Source organism: Mus caroli, chromosome 2 (genome assembly GCF_900094665.2).
Source record: "Mus caroli chromosome 2, CAROLI_EIJ_v1.1, whole genome shotgun sequence".
Lineage (NCBI taxonomy): Eukaryota > Metazoa > Chordata > Mammalia > Rodentia > Muridae > Mus > Mus caroli.
The window spans coordinates 160114645-160135868 of NC_034571.1; the positions used below are offsets into that span (position 1 = coordinate 160114645).

The 21224-nt window shown below is 44.0% G+C and overlaps 1 protein-coding gene across 12 annotated transcripts in view; it reads right to left on the bottom strand.

Annotated features, from left to right (window-relative positions):
* Positions 1–4423: 4423 nt before the first annotated feature.
* The window catches only part of Adnp (activity dependent neuroprotector homeobox), a 28479-nt gene continuing 11678 nt past the window's right edge, over positions 4424–21224 (bottom strand). For 9 of the 12 annotated variants that reach the window (XM_021154462.2, XM_029474686.1, XM_021154459.2 and 6 more), the window contains 3 exons: positions 12849–12961; positions 11124–11216; positions 4424–8604 (listed from right to left, as the gene is read on the bottom strand). In XM_021154462.2, the coding sequence (XP_021010121.1) occupies positions 5488–8604; positions 11124–11216; positions 12849–12956 (3318 nt within the window). In that variant the 5' untranslated portion in view covers positions 12957–12961 and the 3' untranslated portion in view covers positions 4424–5487. Of the gene's footprint in view, positions 8605–11123; positions 11217–12848; positions 12962–14836; positions 14959–20473; positions 21194–21224 lie in introns of those variants that run through there. The other 3 variants (XM_029474678.1, XM_021154455.2, XM_029474685.1) reach the window with 3 other exon arrangements.

Genomic DNA, 21224 nt, shown 5'->3' on the forward strand with positions numbered 1-21224 from the left:
AGCTGGGTCTCCTATGTAGCTCTGGCTGGCCTGGAACTCAAAGTTCTGCCTGACTGGATTATGGGTGCATACTACTACTTGTGCTGGGTTTTTTGTTTTTGTTTTTTTAAAAAGACAGTCTCCAGTGTAGCTCAGGCTGGCCAGGGATCTGCAGTTCTCCTACCTGGGATTTCAGGCCTGCACTTGGCTAGTATGTGATGAGCCTAGAATGTGGCTCAATGGTTGGGTGCTTGCCTATAATTTCTGTAGATAGTTTAGATGTCTGGCATTTCAGGCTGGAAAGATTAACCATTGATGACATTTAGGAATCACAGGAACCATGCCCCTGTTCCCTGATGATGGATACCATTCTGTGGACAACTGGCAGTATCTGCCAGAATGTGGACTGTGTGGAATTTCACCTCTAGAAATCCAGCCCACCCATATGACAAAAAAGGGACAAACACCAGCTGTGCATGGTGGCTCAACACCTGACCCCAGCTACTTGAGAGGTTGAGGTAGGGGTATTGTGAGTTCAAAGCCAGCCTCAACTACAGGGTGATTTCAAAGCCAGCTACATATTAAATTCCAGGCCAATTTTGACTACATGGTAAGACCTTAAATAAAACAGGAAGAACCAAGCATAGCCTGGGCTACACAGTGCAACCATCTCAGAAAAACCAAGGGCACTTGCCTAGTCTGTTCAATGCCCTCGGTTCAGCTGTACATCTGTGGAACTTAATATAATGAAAGCTTATCCACCATGTGTTGAATAGCAATAGGCAAGAGAGGGCCCAAGTGTTTATTATTATTATTATATTATTATTTTGAGACACCCTCATGTAGCCCAGGCTGGCCTCAGATTTAATATATAGCAAAAGATGGCCTTGACTTGGTCTCCCCACCTCCTCTTAACTACAAGGATGACAGGTTTGAATCAGCATACCCAGTTCACTTGGTGCTGTGGCTGGAACCTGGGGCTTCCTGCACGCTAGACAAGCACCCTGACAGCCAGCCCTAGTGTTCTTTGCAGGGGAATGCTTTTGTCCTAGCTGGCCCACAGGATACTGTGCTATAACGTGGAGATGATGGACCAGGAGCCCCACGATATAAAAATCAAGCACAGGGAGACACCGACCATGTGGGGGGGGGGGGAGAGAGAGAGAGAGAGAGAGAGAGAGAGAGAGAGAGAGAGAGAGAGAGACTTTTAGGATAAAACTTCGCATAGTAGTTCTGTTCCATGAGGAGTCTTTTTCATGGCTACCTCCCTCCTTTCCTTTCTTTTTGATATTTTGGTGTGTTTTACTATTCAAAAACTTCACTCAAAACCAGTTCTCCGCCCCCCCCCCCAGAATATTCCATATAAAACCAGGTACCTATGGGCTCGGAGGGATGGCTCGGAGTGTTTCTTGCCCCTGGGTGGTGGTGGTGCACACTTAACCTCAGCACTCGGGAGGCAGAGGCCGGCAGATTTCTGAGTTTGAGGCAAGCCTGGTCTACAGTTTCAAGACAGCTGGGGCTACACAGGTAAACTATGCCTTAAAAACAAAACAAACAAACCAAAAATAAAACCAAAACCAAAAAAAAAAGTGACTGTTGTTCTTCCAGAGGAGCAGAGCCCTTCCCAGCAGCCTCACTAGGCAGCTCACAACTGCCTCTACCTGCAGCTCTAGGGGATGTGAGGCTTTCTTCTGACTTCCTCCTCTCCGTGGGAAGCTGCATGTGTGGTACACACATTCATGTATGTATGTATGTATATATATATACATATATATACACACATATGAGTATGTACACATCGGTCATGAGGCAGTTTTTTTCTTAAAGTTTTTATTTCCATGCATATATCTATTAGTTTAAATTTACTTTTAACTTACTTTATATCCTGCTCCCTCCCTCCCATAATCCTTCTCCTCTGAGTGGTGGGCCACTGTGTGTATCCCCCCCCCCAACCCCTGAACTTAAAGTCACTGGGAGGCTAGGTGGTGCTTCCTCTCTTTATTGAGGCCAGAAAAGGCATCCCAACTAGAAGAACATCCTATGTATAGGCAATAGCTGTTAGCTGTTGGTTTTCCTGTAGAGTTCCTATTCCCTTCAGGACCCATAGCAAGCACTCTTAACTGCCATCTCCATAACCCCAGCAATCTACATTTAGAAGGACAACTGTGGAGATCTCTCTTCAGCCTTCCTCCTCCTGCCTGGCCTCTGTGGGTGCTGGATTGAGTACCCTCGGCCCTGGCACCTTACTTGGGCAGTCTCTGGAGTGGGATCTGAACACGTGCTCTCTGCAATTCCAGCTGCTGGCAGTCTGGCTGGTACCTGTCTATTCTGGTCCTTGCTGTACCCCACCCAACTCCATAGGCTCTCTGGAAGGGTCCCATAGCGGTCATTAGGCTGCCCAGGAGACCTACTTCCAGCAGGCAAGGGATGAACTATAATGTCTCTGTCTTTTCACTTATTTTCTTGGGACTCACAAGGAGCTGGCTCAAACTTGTTTCTGATTTGTGTCAATACATTCTCCCTTGAAGCTACCCAAGAGATACAAGCACTCAGGAGGGTCTGCTACTGGCTCTTGGCTTTAGATGAACTCATCCTACCAACCCAGAGAATGAGCCAATCTAGGTATTTTTCTCAGTACCCTTCTCAGGCTAGTGAATGAGAGGCACCTTACAAACAGGTGTCTGTCTAGAATGGGGTGACTTCAGACCCTGAGCTGCTGCTGACAGCATCACCCATCAGCCCCTCTGGTACAGCCAACTGATATTTCCTTGACCAGGAGGCTCCTGGATATCCCTAAGAGATCCAGGGGTTAGGAAGATGACTCAGTGGATAAAGGCACTTCCGGAGTAAGCCTAGTAACCCGAGGCTGCTCTCTGGCACCCAGGAAAAGGACACCAGTCATCCTCAAGGACCAGCTTTGAACAGTGAGGTAAGACCATCAGCAAGTACAACAAACCATTGCTTGCCATAGTCCTATGTAAGTTCAGTGAACATTAGGAAATTTCTCATGATCTCAGGGTGAGGGCATATACTGGGCCCCATTTTAAGAGGTCAGCATACAGCAGTGAGGAAGAGGCACAGGCAGGGCTCTCTTGTGGGTGGCAGGAATCACTTTACAAGTAACCATACTACTTCTTGGAATGCTTCAGCTGGTGCGTTCCCATCTTTAAGTACTTGGACACTCACTCTGCCAACAAGCACTGAGATCAAATGGACACTTAGGTTGAGCAAACAAGCTCGACCCTACCTGGATTTGAGAAACATTTGGACTACTCTTCTATGCTCAACGGCAATGGGAGATGTGCAGAGGAGAGGCAATCAATCATCAAGAAGAATTTTCAGCCACACAAAATCTCAAGTGCAAGAAGACAAGAACCTTTGGGATTAAGATTTTCTTTGAAAACTATAGAACCTTTAAGCTTAGAGCTCCAGGTAGGTAGTTTCTGAAGTGCAAGGTGGCAGTGTGCATGGCTCTTAATTGAATGTCTGTTAGATTCAGCCAAAAGCAAACAGGAGCTTCTTTCAAAATGGTTTTTATTGAGAGCTTCAGCATGACTTCCAGGTGGGAACTCAATTTCTACAGTGGCTAAACCCCCTTTAGGGCTGAGGTTTCACACCCATCGCTTGGCAGGGGAGCACCTAGACTCTGCACAGATGTCCAGGGAGGACCAGTCTCATTAGTGGTCCTTGTAGATCTAAATTCCCATAAATGGGAGGTGGCTTAAAAAAAAATGAAAATCAGGTGTTTCTGATAGGGTGACTTTAGCACCTGGACATGGAGAAAACCCTCCCTGGGACCAGAGGTGCTGCACACATTTATAATGTATCCTGGCAACTGATTAGAAAAGCTCCAAGCCAGCCATAATAATAGCAGCTCATGTATTGTACATTCTCCTTTACTGTTACGTCAGGAATCAGGTCTTTCTTGAAAGAGGCTCAGGAATCCTCCAGAAGGCAGCCACTTCTGACTTCTCTAAGGCAATGTAGCTGAGAGGTGGCTGACCTCCCCCAGCACGGAGAAGCCCCACCCTTGTTCTGCTGCTTTTGCCCCCTTACTGTAGTCGGCATTTAGCCTGTTCTTGTGCCCCAAATGTGCGCTCTTCAGTCTTTCTCTTCAGGGCAAAATAGTCAATGCCTATTTGGTACAAGTGTTGCCATAGGAGGGAAAGAACAGTACACAGGGAAGAAAGACCACCAGGGGCCAACATAGTTCCATCCTTCACTATGGCACCTACATACTTGCAGCAAAAAGGAAACACATACACAAAAGAACACAATTTGTAGCAGGTGCCTGGAAAGAAAGCATGCTTTAAGCAAATGATAGATTGTGATTTCCCACAGTATTCTTTGTGAGTGTGGCTTCCACCTCTTCTCAGGGTGCTGTGGCATCAAACAGCAAAAGATGTAATAGACACAGGACTGTCGTGTGTAATAAAAGCAAATATTTACATTAAGCACAATACAGCAATTTATTTAGATGCTTAAAATGAATACAAAGAGAAATAAAGACCACAAAATCATACAGACTACAACAGTGTGTCATATATTAGATGGTATAAATGAATACACCCAGTGGTGCTCAACTAAAGAGGAAACTAAATATCCCAAACGCAGCACTCAACTGTGCTTGCTGCTCTGATACAACACTCTTACAGATCTAAAAGGTGTCAAAATTAGTAGCTGTAAAATCAATTCTTGCATGTTATTTTAGCTTAAAAGGTCTCAGAAAGAGATCTGAAATACCATTTTTGACAATTGTAATGTCAAGGATACTCAGAACAAGAAAAAAATTCTATAATACAGGAGAGTCCAGATATATATCTTATGTTGCTGGCCTCTGTTGCAAGATTGTACAAGGTTATGTGCAAAAACTAAGTCTGTCCAAAGGTCCATACTATCGCAGGGTCAAGCTTCTGCTAGGTAAACTAGATATAGCATTTATCACACAGCAAGGGCAACACTAAAAACCAATCTATGACGGGCACACAGTAACAGTGTCATAAGCATCACTTGAGGTCTAAAAGACTGTACAAATATACATTTCAACTATTCAGAAGATACATGAAAAAACGGTCCATGTTCCCAAGTCTACTAGACACATTTGACTGGTAGTTTGTATGCCCGCCCTGCACTACTATGTGAATCAGGATAAGGCTTTCCCAGGACATCCAACCAAACATCTGAAGGGAAGAAATGCTGGGAAGGCAGGTAGGTAACGAACTACTACTTCTCCCTGTGTGCATTCATGAGCTACCAGCTTACTGGTTTTTCACACTTCATCACCGAGTCTACCAGAGAAGAGTCTGAACAAAGATCAACCAGTCATCTATCATAGACTTGGAAATAACCACTAGGACTACAGTGGTCACACATCCCCACAGCCTGCTGACTGACCAGTCCTTGCAAGGTAGTGCCAGTTAGAAGACAGCTTTGCAGTCAGACTGGAAGGAGAGCAGAAGTCCAGGATGCAACACGGCCCATATGCATATGCTATGGCACGCCAGGGCCTCAGGCTTGCTGGCTGCTCAGCTTCACTCCAGTTAAGCTGCCATGCATGGGATCAGCAACTCCGTCAGTCATGCTGTCAAACTGCTCCCCGTCCTCACTGTCAATTGTGCTATTCTGCCACTCAATCTGTGGGTTTGGTAAGCGCTCTGCATTCTCAGATGCATTTTCCCACTGTGACTGGTCCTTGGACCAAAACCCTTCAACTTTTCCATAGGAACTATTCTTCCATTTTAACTGCTCTGTGTCATCTTGCACTGTAGCCTTTTTTTTGGCAGCTGGCTTACTGCTCCTTGCATCTTCACTCTGGGAAGACTCATCAGACCAGGTTCCTGGTTTCATTTCACATGTATTATCCTCAAAGTCTGAGATTTGTTGGGAACCAGGCCCACTCTCAGATGGTGAAGCACCATCTTTCCACTCAACTACATCATCTTGGTCTACCTCACTATCAGAGGCATCATGCATTAGTTTGGCTGGTTCCTCAGTCAAATGGATAGTTTCATATTTTGAACCATCCTCCTCCTCCTCCTCCTCTTTTTGGTCTAGCTTCTCAGATTCCAAAGCACCTTCAGGAATGACCTTCGGTACAGGCTCCTCTAAATTATCACTGGGAATTTTAGGCTCAACTTCAAAGACAGGGTCAAAAGGACTCCCGCTTCCATTGGATTCTTCTTCCAAATGTTCAAAACTATCTGAGAAGCTGTCATCTTCTTTCCCAAGGTTAAGCTTTTTGTCAACAGTCTTGCTAGCATTGACTCTTGAGTCTTTCTCATCGTGATTTTCAAATAGCCACTCAGCATCAAAATCCATCTCATGTTTGACTTTATTTAATTCTTTCATGTTAAAACCTAGCAGTACACCAGGCTTGTACTTTTCACAGTCGCGGACACACTTCTTCCTCTTGTTACTGAAATGGGAGGCAATGTCACTCTTCCATAGCCATAGACTGGCAGCTAACTTCTCAATTTCTCTCCTGGTGGGATAGGGCTGTTTGTTGAAGTACTTTGTGAGAAAGCTTTTCCTAGCCTCATAAGAATCATCTTCATGACCCTTGGGGTCTAAAGCTAAAACAACAGGCTCTTCTGGCTTCTCTTCAAAGCAGCTAGGGGAATCAGTATCATCCTCCAGCTTCCGCTTTTTTAGCAGTGGAAACTCCATTTGCTCATACGTGCGCTTCACAGGGGCCAGGCCTGGAGACTGATTGAGGCGAGAAGGTGCGTTTGTCTTGTCCTGGCCATTCTGGGTTTTCCCGACACCCCTGCAGTGGACTAGATGCAGAGTGATGGTTGAGGCGGTCATGTTGCTAGTATACACACCAAGGCAATGGATACATTTGTAAGTTAGCTTTTTCTCAACTGGATGAACTGTCTGAATAACTTGGTGTCTTTCTCGTAAATGATGTGCAAGTGCATCAGATATGGGTCCTTTTAGTATTGAAAAGCAAAGAGGGCAAAGGGTCTTCCCAACATCCTTTTTATAGGGCACTGCAGCTTGAGGTGAACTTTTAACGGGGACATCCGCTTTTTCCTGAACTTTTGGTTGTGGCTTTGGAGGAACTGGGGCATTATTTTGGGCATGGTAAGCAACTGATTCAGCAGGGGCATCCCTCAGGTTGTATGTGGTCACCAGGAGATGAATGTTGGTGTGACTGCCCTGTTGCAATGTCAAATCAAAGCTCAAAGTAGAATCCGTTTTAGGCCCCATCTCTTCATCAATATGAACCATTCGCATGTGTGCTGCCATTTTCTCTACATCGTTGAAGGTGGAACGGCAATATGGACAAGACAGACCATGAATTAACATATGGTTGAGTAGGGTATCTGTAGGCAAATAGCGATTACAGTAGAGGCATTTGCTAGTAAAATTGTGTATTTTCATAATGTAGTTAGCTACGGCTGGGACTTTCTCAGCTTTATGCTCCTTTTCGAAGTGAACGCTGTAGACGTTCTCAGGGAAAAGCTCGTTACAGATTGTACAGATTTTCCACTTCTGAGTGGCACAGTGGTTGCTTGGAGGAGGGCCTGTGGCGGCTGGTGGAGGTTTAGAACTGGACTGACCTAATACTCTAGATGCCTGTGACTGAGACACAGAGGGAGACTTCACTTGGCCTGGGGGTAGAGAGGTGTTGGCAGTCTGCAGGGAGTACCTGGCTGCTGCTGGGGGCCTCTGCTCAGCACCTAGCCCAAAAGACCTCCCATTCCCACTTGGAAGTAACTGTTTCACGGACTGAGACTGTTGAGGGATGGAGACTGGAGCATTGCCACCTAGTCCCAGCCTCACCGACTGGCCAACACCATAGCTCTGGCCCACAGATTTGACTCCATAGTTGTTTTGCTGCAGGTGAACATTGGACATCATGTTGACTCCCGTTGAATTTAAGTTGGGCTTTGGTATTGACAATCGGTTCACCATCTGCTGTGATGGCAACGACCGGACATTTCCAGAAGCAAGGGAGCTGATCCGTGGTGGGAGTCCCATGCCCTTTTTGTCTTGAGGTTTGGGAGCTATCAGCATCAAGGGCTTGGCTCGGGGAACTACAACATTTGTGTGTCCGATCATGGCAGTGACCTGATAGCCTATCCGTTCATGGTCCTCAATGACATGCTGTACCAAAGCTTCATAGGACTTGGGCATGAAAAGGCATCGCTTGCAGTGGATGTTACACTCTTCTCGGGCATTTGTGCCCAGGGAGACTGCACCATTGAGTGATTTTTCTCCTGCCTTTGCTATGTAGGGTGCTGCCACGTGTTGAAAATGTTCCCTGTAGATGTGCTTCCTGACGATCTCATAGAGAGGGTCTCGGTAAGTGCACTTCTTGCAGTAATACACGGCTTGCTCTACATTGTCAGCCTGCTTAGGTTTAAGGCCATCGTTTTTGTTTTTATCTTTGAAAGTGCTGAGGCTGCTACTTGGTGCGCTGGAGTTTGGAGCATGAAATATTTTAATGTGTGTTTCCAAAGTCTTTTTATCTGCATTGAAGGTACAGTAAGGGCAGTTAAGAAGAATCCTATTTTCAAAGTCTTCACTATGGACATTCCGGAAATGACTTTTGTAGGCAGAGAAGAATTTTGAGGAAAACGGACAAGCACTGCAGCAAAAAGGTTTTGTCCGATAGTCCTAAAAAACAAACGAAACAAAACAGAACAGAAACCAGAGTGAGAAGGCCACTCAAGGCAAGCAGTTACAAGTTCCAGGCTCCTCCCCCAGGCATTCCCAGAAACTCTGCAAGGCAATGACTTTTGGAGGTTTCTCCTGCAGGAAAAATTAAAGAACTCAGATGCATTTTTGAATCAAATACTTTTATTTGTGCCCCTGTAAATTAAAACTCAGTGCAAGTTCTTGCTAAATCTGTAAAAATTGCTAGTTGTACTTGCTGGCTGGTTTCAGAGAGAAGTCAGAGGCAAAAAAAACCAAAACCAAAAACAAACAAAAAGCCCCTCCATTTTCTTGTTAAAAACACAAACCAACTATGGAAAAGCCTCATTTTGTGGATCTTCTTGGCTTCAGACACAGGAACTCACAGGTGACACTGTTGTAATGCACGCAGACCTTGATAACCAACATGGAAGGCAAACAGCTCTCTTTCTCATCACCCAACAATTTGCATAGAAAAAAGAAAATCTCAAAAGAAGTCTCTTCTCCACTCTAAAAGCAGTATTTATTTAGACTTCGCTGTGGATCAAAAGGTTCCAGGGGGGGAACATTGGTCTCTTTCTGTTTCTTCTCTGGCAGAACAGTTTCACAAAAGGTCAATGAAGGCTGGAGAGATGGCTCAGTAGTTGAGCACTGGTTGTATTCAAAGAGGACCTGGGTTTGATTCCCAGCAACTGCAAGGCAGCTTATGACTGTCCACAGTGCAGTTCCAGGGGGTCCTGTGCTTTCTTCTGACCTCAGAGGGCACCAAGCATGCACATAGCACAAACACCCACTCAAGTAAAACATTCATTATACATTTTTTTTCCCATTCAAACTGCCAATTAAAAGCCAGGTATGGTGGGGTATGGTGGTGCACATCTTTTCTCTGTGTAGCCAGGACTACACAGAGAAAGTATCTCCAAAAACAAACAAACAAACAAACAAAAAAAAAACAAAAAAACCAACCAACCAACCAAGCAGTAAATGGCCAATGAAATTGCAGCTGTTTTACTCCAGCTAAGAAGTTAACTATGGCTGCCTTATAGACAGAGGGCAAAGTGTTTAGAAGCCACTGTGCACTACTGCACAATGACAATAGAGATCAGCTTTCAGAACTGACTCAGAACAGGGAAATATATACATGATAAACAATCATCTTTTCTCTAGTTTTTCATGAACTGTTTGGAACAGTTCCCTTCAAGCTCCTCAGATGGTGTAGTGGTGTACACCTTTCATCTCAGTGCAAGGGAGGCAGAGACAAGTGGATCTCTAAGTTCTAGTATAGCCAGGGTTAGAGGCCTTATCTTATCTTCAGAACCAAACCTTTCTAGGAAAGCCTTCTGATGTAAGAATGCTGCTTAGCACCTCTCCCTAGGACATTAAGTAGAGTTCAAAAGTACAAATACAGCATTAGAATGGGAGCTGACAATCACTTCTCCCTACGGGAAGAGGTACCACTTACAGTGTAATCTTCACATCTTAATCAGGGAGACTCATCGGCATCAATGCCCATCCTTCTGAACGCAGAGGTGCAAGACATGGTCAGCCATTGCCCTTCTACAACTCATCAACCACACCCTCCCACAAACATCACATGTGATGGAAGGTAGTGGGGTGGGGCACACCTTTTAATCCCAGTACTTGGGAGGCAGAGGCACGTAGATCTCTCTGAGTTCAAGGCTAGTCTGGTCTACTAAGTGAGTTCTAGGACATCCAGGACTACACAGAGAAACCCTGTCTCAAACAACGATGACAACAGTGTGGCTTTTCTCTAGAAAACAAGAGCAGTAACAAAGATAGGACAGTAGGCAGGTGGCCACACACACAATTCTGGAGAGCACTCCTTAGAAATGGAAGCAAGGGCTTCGCGGTTAAGAGCACTGACTGCTCTTTCAGATCTTGAGTTTAAGTCCCAGCAACCACATGGTGGCTCACAACCATGTATAACAGAATCTGATGCTCTCTTCTGGTGTGTGTCTGAAGATAGTTACAGTGCACTCATAAAAAAACAAAACAAAACAAAAAAAACCCCAAAAGGAAGCAGGAAGGCACCATGGAGGGAGAATTATATACCACAGCCAACTTTGCTATTTCAGTTTTCCAGAGACAGGATCTCATTTACCCAGGCTGGCCTCAAACTTATAAAGGACACTCCTGGCCTTTTGATCTTGCCTCCACCTCCCAAACTTTGGAACTGCAGATGTATGTGCAAGCATGTCTGGTGTATGTGGTACTGGAGATCAAACCCAGAGCTTTGTGCAAGACGAGGAGTATTCCAACTACTGAGCTGCAGTCTTAGTTCCAACTTCAGAAATTTTAAGAAACAAAATTTCTGTTTGCTCTGTTAACTTGGAAGTTTCAGTCCAGGAACAACTTGGTTTTCCTACCACTGAGGAAAATGAGACATGTAGTTATATACTTTCCACATTAGGCCACTGCCCAGACAAGAGTTGTCACTATGCAAGGCTTGCAGGTGTGCTGGGCATTTCTGTGAGACTTACCTGATTTTTCGTAAGAGAAGGGTCCCACAGTCCTACATCCTCCCATGTAGTGTTTTTCAAATAAAAGTCATTAGGTTCAAACTGTTTAAAATCCTAGAAAACAGTGAGAGAAATTTACAAAAACACAGTGACACCAACCCCAGAAGCCCCGGCACACAAATTCTACCTCCTTAGCCAGTATGAAAGGCTCCAAGAGAATCAACACCCCCCCCCCCCCGAACTAATGCACTCGTGCTGAGGCTATCAGCAAATATAAAAGGCACACGGCCAGCTTTCCAAAGTAAGTGCTGCAAGTGCAGATGGGAAAGGCTCCAGGTCCACAGCAGCTCTATTAACCACATAGCTCACCAGTCACAACACTGGCTGGAGAAGAGATGTGTGCTAGTAGCCTTGTAGGAGGAAGAGTCTAGTTTGGGTGCATAAACAAACAAACATACAAACAAACAAACAAACAGACGGAAGGAGGGGTGGATCTGGAATAAAACTCAGACTTTTAAACCCATAAAGAAAGTAAGCAACATGCCGTCCAGTTTCTATTCTATGATGTGAAACTGTAACGCTCCCCTTCCCGACTGAGAAGAAAATAGGCTGAATGGTTTACAGCTGTAGGTGGAAAGCTAAATGTGCGACACTTCAGAGTATGTAATGGGTCTGGGGGGGGGGGGGGCCCAAACCCAGCACAGGCTAGAAAGACACTTGACTATTTGTGTATTTACTTGGTAAGGATCACCTGCCTCCCACAGCACCAAGCACAGATCCGTATGAATCTGAGGGTAGAAGAGTTACCTCCGCCCTGTGAACAAACCACCAGAAGCCCACTTCTGAGAAACTTTGGTTTCCAGGGTACATCCCTGACTACTTTGAGTGGGACTCAGAAGAGAACTTGCTCCATGAATAAAATATACAATATCAATGCCACCCCTGACCTGTGTTCTCAGCATCTGTTTTGTGCCAAGCACTGTGCCAGGTAGATAGTGGGATAGATAAATGGCCAACCAAGGCCAACTGTGGCCTGGTCAGCAGGAACTTAAAGTGTGTCAGGGAAGTAGCTGTAAGCACTTCAATGGGAGGTTGTGTCTAACTAACTGTAAGATTGGGAACAAGGAGATCTGGAAAAGGAGGAGACGTTTCTATCTAGCTTATGGGGCTTGAAAGGCTCAGAATAAAAAGGATAGGAAACAGTCTGAAAGGCCAAACTGTTACACAAGGGCAAGATAAGTCTTTGATAGTTCAGAAGGCTGACAAGTGCTCAAATCCTAAGGAAAGAGATGACAAACACTCAGACGACTGTGCCTCAACAGGTCAACAGAAACACCCAGGCCTATCAGAAGGAAAACAGGCTCTACAGTCCCCACTGCCCCTTCCCTAGCTGAGAGCCTGGCATCTCTGCTTTCCCAATTCTTCTTTCATAGACCGGAGACAAGAATTCCTAGAGCCCCCTAAAGGTTATTTCAAGGAGAAAGCTCATATACAGTTTTAAAGCACCTTGTGCACTGTCTGACTTGTGTATATTCTGTGCTGTAACTGATTTTGCCTCAGGTTACCAAGATGAACAGGCTTTCAGGGAAAATGAAGTAAGCTATCCTAAGTGAGAAGGTTTTGGTGAAGCTGAAGGTCTAGTTAAAATTTACTACCACACCTATCAGTGAACCATCTTTGCCCATGGACACAGTAATGGATCAGGAGCTGAGTCACATTAAAATTTAAAAATGGCATGCTACTTACTTCTATATGTTCTTTACAGTATTCCAACCCAATGTCACTAAGTATTTTTTTCACAGTTTTCCGGGCTTTTCTTAAACTGCCAAGATTGTTGACAGGAAGTTGGAACATAGTTTCTATTGGAAAAAAAAATTTAAGTCAAAGTCAAAACATGTACAACTTGTAAAAGTTACTAATTCCACTGATGATAGGATCCCAAACCCTGGCTCCCTCAGTTGAGAATTCCTCGCCTAGTACGGAACACTTAGAATAGCAGGCAAATAGGTGAGTGCTTGTCAGCCTTCCTTCCTTCCCTATTTCAAAAGAGGATATTTTAGACCACAAGTCCAGGCACACAAGTGTCAGCAGGCTGTAAAAATCTGTTCAGAGATGAACCTGAGGTTGGAAAATGAGGGCAACAATATCACCCAGCTATCTCAAAGCCAAATCAAGGCGCGTGTCTCCTCTCGATAAAGCTGGACCCACTCTGAGCTTCACAGCATCGCTCAGCTTTCAGTGCTGAGGGGAGGATTCTGCCATCTGCAATGTCCTGATCAAGGCCATGACACTCACAGAAGCAACATGTCAGTCAGTGACTGTTTCGCTCTCCTCAAACCAAAGTCCCAAATGGTGGTAGGACTGGCTCGTTGGGTGGAAACACACCAGGGCAAAGGCCTCACATAGGCCACAGAATAAACACATAAATGGGAAAAGCCATGCTTGTGGCATCAGAACATATAGTGAATCCTGTCTTTCTGGGATCCTTAAAAAAAAAAAAAAAATCCCCGTGAACATGCGTGCACTTGTGCCTAAGGGAACCAAAAAGGCACCTGACTGTCCCAAATGCATTCAATGTAGAAATGTAGATCAATTTTCCAAGTTTCTTAAAACTCAAAGCACTTTGCTTATTTAAGAAAACTGACTAGCAAAAATTGAGGTGAGATTGAGCCACAATTTGAGGTGAGCCACAAAAAACACCAAGGACTCCAAAGCACCAGCCCCTGGGGTCTGACAAAGCCACACTCTCACTGTAACCAACACCCTCACCTCACTGACTGCAAGCCTCAATCCTGGCGTGTTCCCGTAAGTCACAGGTCTCAGAATAACCCATTAAGAAGTACCAACATCAAAACATTCACTGAAAACTCAGCACTTCCCAGCCTTATCATTCGCTAGATAAACTCCTGAGTTAAGACCTCTGGGGAGTGCTCTCTCTCCCCAGAAGAGCAACCATTACCATTTCTCCTTCATACTCCCCGGGCCTTACACCAAACCAAGCAAGAAGGTTTTAATAAAACACCAGTCCACTACCTGTTAAAGTACTTAAGGGTCAGGCGGGCCTGGGTGGTAACACATTTAGAATCCCAGTGCTTGAGAGGATCATGAGCTGAGCTAAGGGCACCTATCCTCTCAATGACAGAAGTCCTGCACAGTGACACCCTGACCCCAAACTGTAAGTTCAAGGCAATAACTAGCTCCAGGATTTATTATTGTTACCCATTGGGATTTTTGCTTAAGTTTTAAGAACCACCCCCACCCCCGAAAGTCAACAGACCATATTTTAGCCTGCCGTGTAGAGGGAGGGGCAGGCTGGGTGTCCTTTCCTCCAATCCACCCTTTGGTCACCAATCTCCTCTGCTCCTGCCTCCTGAGTTGTAGACTAAAGGCATGTGTCATCAATTCTGGCTCATAATCACCTTTTGAGAATGTCTTAAAAATTCATTTGGAATGAATGAGTCACAGCCTTTCTCAAGCTCACTTACACTAAAGAGAAGTTTAACACAGGCCAAACTCTTACTTTTGTGTTTTATTAGAAAGCAAGAGTCCAATAGCTACAATGAAAATTAGATTCACAGATGAATTAAAACTATGTAATATAGTAAAGTATGCCGATCCTCTATGCCCTTCAGATCCAAAAGCAATTATTTCAAGCACCAAGAGGGTAAACAGATTACAGCCCAGTTGTAGGCCAAAGCCATACAGAGGCAAGGGCCATAATCATTGTCTGGTACCTGGCAATACTGAGTAGAACTCCACCTCAAGTTCTGCATTTACCCAGAGGCCGAGCAGGTTCTCAGGAAGATGAAGGAGGACACAATAATGACAGTGACAGTTTAGCAGCTCACGGAAAGGTCTGCAGGACATGAAGCACCAGTGAGGCTATATCAGTGTCCTTCCAGAGCTACCAAGTCAGGGTGACACCACTGACTCCTACTTTAGAACTACAAAAGATCAATGAAACAGTGAAGAGAGGAGATGTCTTGTGTCCAGGGAGCTATGGGTTTGAGTCCTTGCATCTCAAACAAATAGAACACAGATATTTCCACCAAGTAAAAGAGACAGAAAGGAAGTAAATTCTCACAGCCAGCTGGAAACTTTTTGTTCTGGTTACACTGAAGCCACTCAGAGAACACAGTTGTATCTTTAAAGGTAAAGCCATCTTGCTTCAGTATACACTGTTACCTGACCTTTCTAGACCATTCACGAGTGCCTAGGCTAATTAAACACATGGACAGTACAAGAGTAAATATGATAGCCAGACAACCACAGGCATCTATCTCTAGCACTTTCCTGAACACTTTGGAAACCAAAATTTGAACATGCATAAGTTGACAGGTAATGAAGGAGAGACGCAGCTTCTGAGTTTACAAGACTCTGCATGCAGAGCAAACAAGGACAGTCACTTCTCCATATAACAGAAGCCAGTGGGTCTAAATCAGTGGTTTTTAAATAATTATGTTCTTGAGACAGGGCCACATATACCCAAAGCTGAACTTGAACTTGCTTCTATGTCCTAAGTACGAGGATCACAGGCCTAAGCCACCCTCCCTCCCTCTCCTCTCCATCCGTTTTTCTTTATGCCACAGTGGTTGGTGATCCTCCTGTATCTGCATTTGCACCTTGGGTTTATTTTATTTTTATTTTTTGCAAATAAGCCTTAAACAAGCCTTTCCTCCATAAGGCACCATATCAAGAGGCTCCCTTCAGGTTAGAAGTCATCACTTACAGGCTGCTGCCACCAGGAAATAGGTTCACTCTTTCTTCTTGTCAGTGTGGGAAAGAGTCCTCTATGAGTCCCAACAGAAGGGCTGCTCTAACATGTCTCTTCTTTTCTATCTCAAACACCACAACAGCTAATTCTGGCTACCCAGAGACAAAATGTTCTGGATTAGATAAAACTGCAACAAGTCAGAAGAATATAAGAGAGGTGGCTCAGACAGGTTAAGAGCACTGACTGCTTTTCAAGAGGACCCAGCCCAGACTGGTTTCTCAGTACCCACAAGGCAGTTCACAGCAGTCTGTAACTCCAGTTCAAGAGGCTCTGAAGCCCTCTTTGGGTTTCTGAGGGCACTAGGTATGGTACAGACAAAACATCCACAAACATAAATTAAAAAGAAAACTGTTGACTTGAGTTCAAAACTTGGGATTCCACATGGTGGGAAAAAAACAGAACTGATTCCTGGAGTCAATTCTCTGACTTTCACACACATACTAAAGCACCTCCCAGAAAATAAACAAATGTATATAAGCAAATGATGACATAAAACTGTGATCAATTATTTTTGCCATCTCTGCGATTTTCAAGTCATTCCTCAACAGTTAGGCTACAGTTTGTCTTTCTCCCTGGCTGGCCCTGTTTGAATTACTCTGGATGTGAGAAATGTAGGAGACAGAGAGCTGTACTAATTCTGGACACTTTTTAAATTAATACTAAAATGTCCATTTGTTGGTAGAAACCACTTCATACATCAAGGAGACAATGCCACACTTGGAGGTGGTATGCCAGAATGCTGCTGCCACAGCTTAATCAGTCAGGCCTGTGGTTGCACACACGGAGATTAACATCTGCACACATCAAAGGTCAGCCAGAAGATCCTAAAACATACAGAAGAGAAACAAGGATACAGCAGAGGAAAAGGCATGCTCCCCTATCAGCTAGGATGCTAATGACAACTAACTAACAACACTGAAGGGTCTTTCCTTTTTGTTTAAAAAAGAAAGAAAGACAGACAAACAAAAGAGTTAAGCTTGTGTATTTAAGGCACTCATGTAGGTCAGAGAACTTTTAAGAGTTAGTTCTCAGGTAGGCATGGTGGCACACACCTTGCATTCTAGCAGGTAGATCTGAGCTCTAGGTCAGCTTGGTCTAGAAAGCAAGTTTCAGGACAGCCAAGAAAAGAGACAAACAAAAGCTCTACCACACCCAGCACATGACAGCTTTTTAAAAACAAAATGTCTTCCATCACCTTCCCATTGTTAACATTTCTGGAGATGGTAAGTTCTTGTGTAGCCAACTAAGGCTGACCTCAAACCCACTGGAACAGGTGTGAGCCTTCTGCCTCTACTTTTCAAGCCTTGGGCTCCCAGGTGTACTTAGTAAATAAAGTACCACTGCACTTAGTGTGTTTTTCTGAAAGCTACTTGGGGAAAGGCAGAGACTTTGATAGATTGTGTTTGTGGATTTTTAGTGGGATGTTAGACTGCCCTCATTTTTCCAAAAAAGTACTATACCCGCCACAGCACAGACGAACTTTTGAAACATGGTAGGTGAATTAAGCCAGTCATAAAAGGCCATTGTTACTTGACCTTGTTTCTACTAAAAATGTGGAAGTTAATCTCTATGTGGAGAACAGGGCAGCCTGGGGAGGTGGGAGAACAGGGGAGCCTGCTGATGGGCGCCAGGCTTCTTCCTGGGGAATGAAGGTGTTCTTCCTATTGTTCCCCTATTTAATTAAATTAATTAATACTCACCTTACATCCTGATTGCAGCCCCCTCTCACGTGCCTATTATAATAGGCACTAATTCCAACTAAACCACCGAACTGTACACTAAAACTGGGAAAGCAGTTATCAAAATAACAAAAACCCCAAATATAAAGTAAAACTCTTACATCAATCACATGACAGCATCTTTTAGATTTTTATGTGCAATGAATTTTTTTCTCCTTTTTGTGGTGTTAAGAGACTAGCAGACCCAAGCCAGGCTAGGGCTAAGTAAGCATCATACCAGACCTACACCCCAGCTGTACTTTCCTATTAAACAAACAAACAACCCTCCTCCACTACTTATGTATTCATCGTCCTGGCTGGCCTCCTCTTACTAGAGATCCATCACCTTCTGCCTTCTGAGTGGTGGGATTAGAAGCATGCACAAATTTGTTTAAGACAGGGTTTCTCTGTGTAGCCCAGGCTGTCTTGGAACTCACTCTGTAGAGCAGAGATAATTTTTAAAAGCAGATAAAAACCAGGTGTTCAAAACCAGGAAAATGTATCATGAATGGGTTTTGTCACTTACTGTATGAATGATGACTACTGTACACTGTTATGGTAAATCTCCAACCCAAAAAGGCCCAGTTAAAGAAATCACAACTCAATTAATTGGAATACATGCTACATGCCACTGGGCAGATCTACCACTACACTAACTCTGTTCCTATCTATAAGTTCCCATATAACTTGTGGTTTCTCCAAGCCATGTGCTTCTGCTCCATTTTCCTCCTACCTCCTCTGTTGTCCCATCACTTCTCCCCCCAGCTTTTCAGCTCACCTTCCCTCCTATTGCCCAATCACTGGCTCTAGCCTTTATTGGAAAAGTTAAGGTGGGGTGAAGGTTCACAATGCACCTGTATACTGATGCACTCTTAGTCTGTAGCCCTCCCAGGAGAGTGGAATTAGCATCAAAATACAAGACCAGGGCCATCCACAGCAGGACACCTGTTAAATGTTTTCTAGACTAGAATAAATATCTAGAGCAAGTTCCTGGATGCAATCTAGAATGATGATCTTGGCATAGCTCCAGAGCATTCTAGACACTGAGTTAAGATGTGTAATATAGCAAATGGAACCCGTCTCCATGGTCCCAAAACTTTTAACTACTAAAACAAAACAAAATTCCAAACAAAAACACTCAAACTAAAACAACCCACAAACTCACTAGACAGCTTTCTTGACAAATTTAGCTCCACTAGTAGAAGCCAAGAACTCTGCCTTTTGTTTCTCTCTACTAGTTTTCAGAGTTTATCTTCAATAGAAGCATCTTAGGAAAAGGGAAATGGGAGTATTTTCAAAGGGAACAGAACCCAACAAGTGCCACACAGTGCTTTAGCTTACCAAGAGACCACCTGTCAACGACAGCCTGTTTCTTGCATCACTGACAAAGACACCCTGATATAGCAGCCTTCCTTCTGAATGCTCACCATGGGGGAGCTAAAAACTTCAGAAAATGGACTTAATGTATTGATGCCTTGCCAGCACACAACACACTATCTTTCAGATTTTAAATTTTCGGATCCCAACACCTGGAGTCAACAGAGACCTTAAGATAGTGGTTCTCAACCTTCCTAATGCTGAGACCGTTTGATACAGTTTTCATGTTATGATGACCCCCAACCCTAAGTATTTTGTTGCAACTTCATAACTGTAATTTTGATGTTAAGAATCTTAATGTAAATAACTGATATGAAACCCTCCTAGGGTCGCAACCCACTGGCTGAGAACTGCAGCCTTAAGGTATGTAAGACACCATCTTCTTACTTAAGACAAACATGGTCTATTAAAAAGTACATTCTTGGCTTCCCCATCATCTACATCAGTGGTCACCACAAAGTAGGATAACAAAAAAAACAGACTGAATGAACAAAGCCCTATCCACATAAGGAAGGCTATGCCAGGCTATGTCACAAAAACTTCTGATGTAGCTGTTGGGGCCATGGTGTCAGAAGCAGGGAAGCCAAGTTCTAGCAAGTCCTGCACAGGATCTGAAAGGCCACCCTGCAAAGGCAAAATATGTTGGAAAAATGGGTTGATGATAAAGTAGGAACACAGTCTGTGCTATGACTACTTACAGGTATAGAAAGAGAAGTTGTACACACAGACAAACTACCGTGTGTGTCTGTGTGTGATTAAACCTAACAAGCAAGACAAGGACTAAGGTATATCCCTGAGATCTGAGAAGCGGCATCTTAAAGGGACGTTAGGAGAGTTCTGGTCTGCTTAGTAGTATTGGTTAAAGTCTGAAGACATTTAAAAAAGAACATTTATTTATTTTATGTATTTGAGTACACACTGTAGCTGTACAGATGGTTGTTGGGAATTGAATTTTGGGACCTCTGCTTGCTCCGGCCCAAAGGTTTATTTATTATTATACATAAGTACACTGTAGCTGTCTTCAGACACACCAGAAGAGGGCGTCAGATCTCACTATGGGTGGTTGTGAGTCACCATATGGTTGCTGGGATTTGAACTCAGAACCTTTGGAAGAGCATCTTACCCGCTGAGCCCGTAGCAAGCCCTTCTGAAGACATTTTAATACCAGGAATTAGTCCATGTGAGAACTCAGAGCATCACTAAGACACAACTCTGCTCTAAAGGCCTGTGAAGCCACTGTGCCTTAGACATGAGGAAGATACTAAGGACACAGCAAAGGAAGGGAACAGAACCATTTCAGGAATACAACTTATAGCCAAACCAAAACCAAAACACCCTTTTTCTTGATACAGTTTCACTATCCCTGGAGGCCTGGAACTTACTTTGTAGACCAGACTGGCTTCAAACTCTCAGAGATTCACCCAACTCTGCCGAGATTGGAAGCATATTTGTCTTGAATCAAAACTTTTGTCTTTCAGTTATGTTCACAGACCAAAACATACCTGGTTTGCTATATACACTTCAATGTCAAACTTCTTGAGGTAGGGTTGTCAATAAAGCTGCTATTTGCTAAAAAAGATGGTAAAATGCAGTGAGTGACTGAAAATCTACCCAGAAAAGAAATAGTATGTGTTGAATTCCTTGCTCTGCCTGCCACCTACCAGCTTTGTGACCTACAATGTCTAGCCTCTACAAGTCTAGCTCCTTATAGGAAGTGAGGGATGGGGAGATGGCTCCATCAGTACAGAAGACTGGTTCCCAGCACTTATGGAACCCAAGGCGCTCTTCTAGCTCCACAGGCATCCACATACACATAAGCATATACTCACACAGATACAAACACATTAAAAGTAAGTAACTCTAAAGCTTTGCTCTGGTGTGGTAGTGCATACCAACAGTTGGGAGAAAGAAGCGAGTGGATCTCTTTGAGTTCAAGGCCAGCAGGACTATCCAGTGAGACCATGTACCCCTCTGCTCAAGTGCTCAGGATTAACCAGGCAGTAAATCAATGCCTAAGCAGTCCTCATTATTTCCTCGAGCCAGATCAGATACCCTGAAAAGTCTAATGACCTTGTAGAAAGCTTAGGCTATCTTATTCCTGAGAACCAGCTGTGGTTGCCATAGTAACATCTTTTCTGTACACAGCATAATGTGCATCTGTACTCACACTGACACACTGTAGTGGTTCTGGCAATAATTTGGATACACGTAACTGGGCAATTCAAATTAGCACATTCTAGTTTTTTTTTTTTT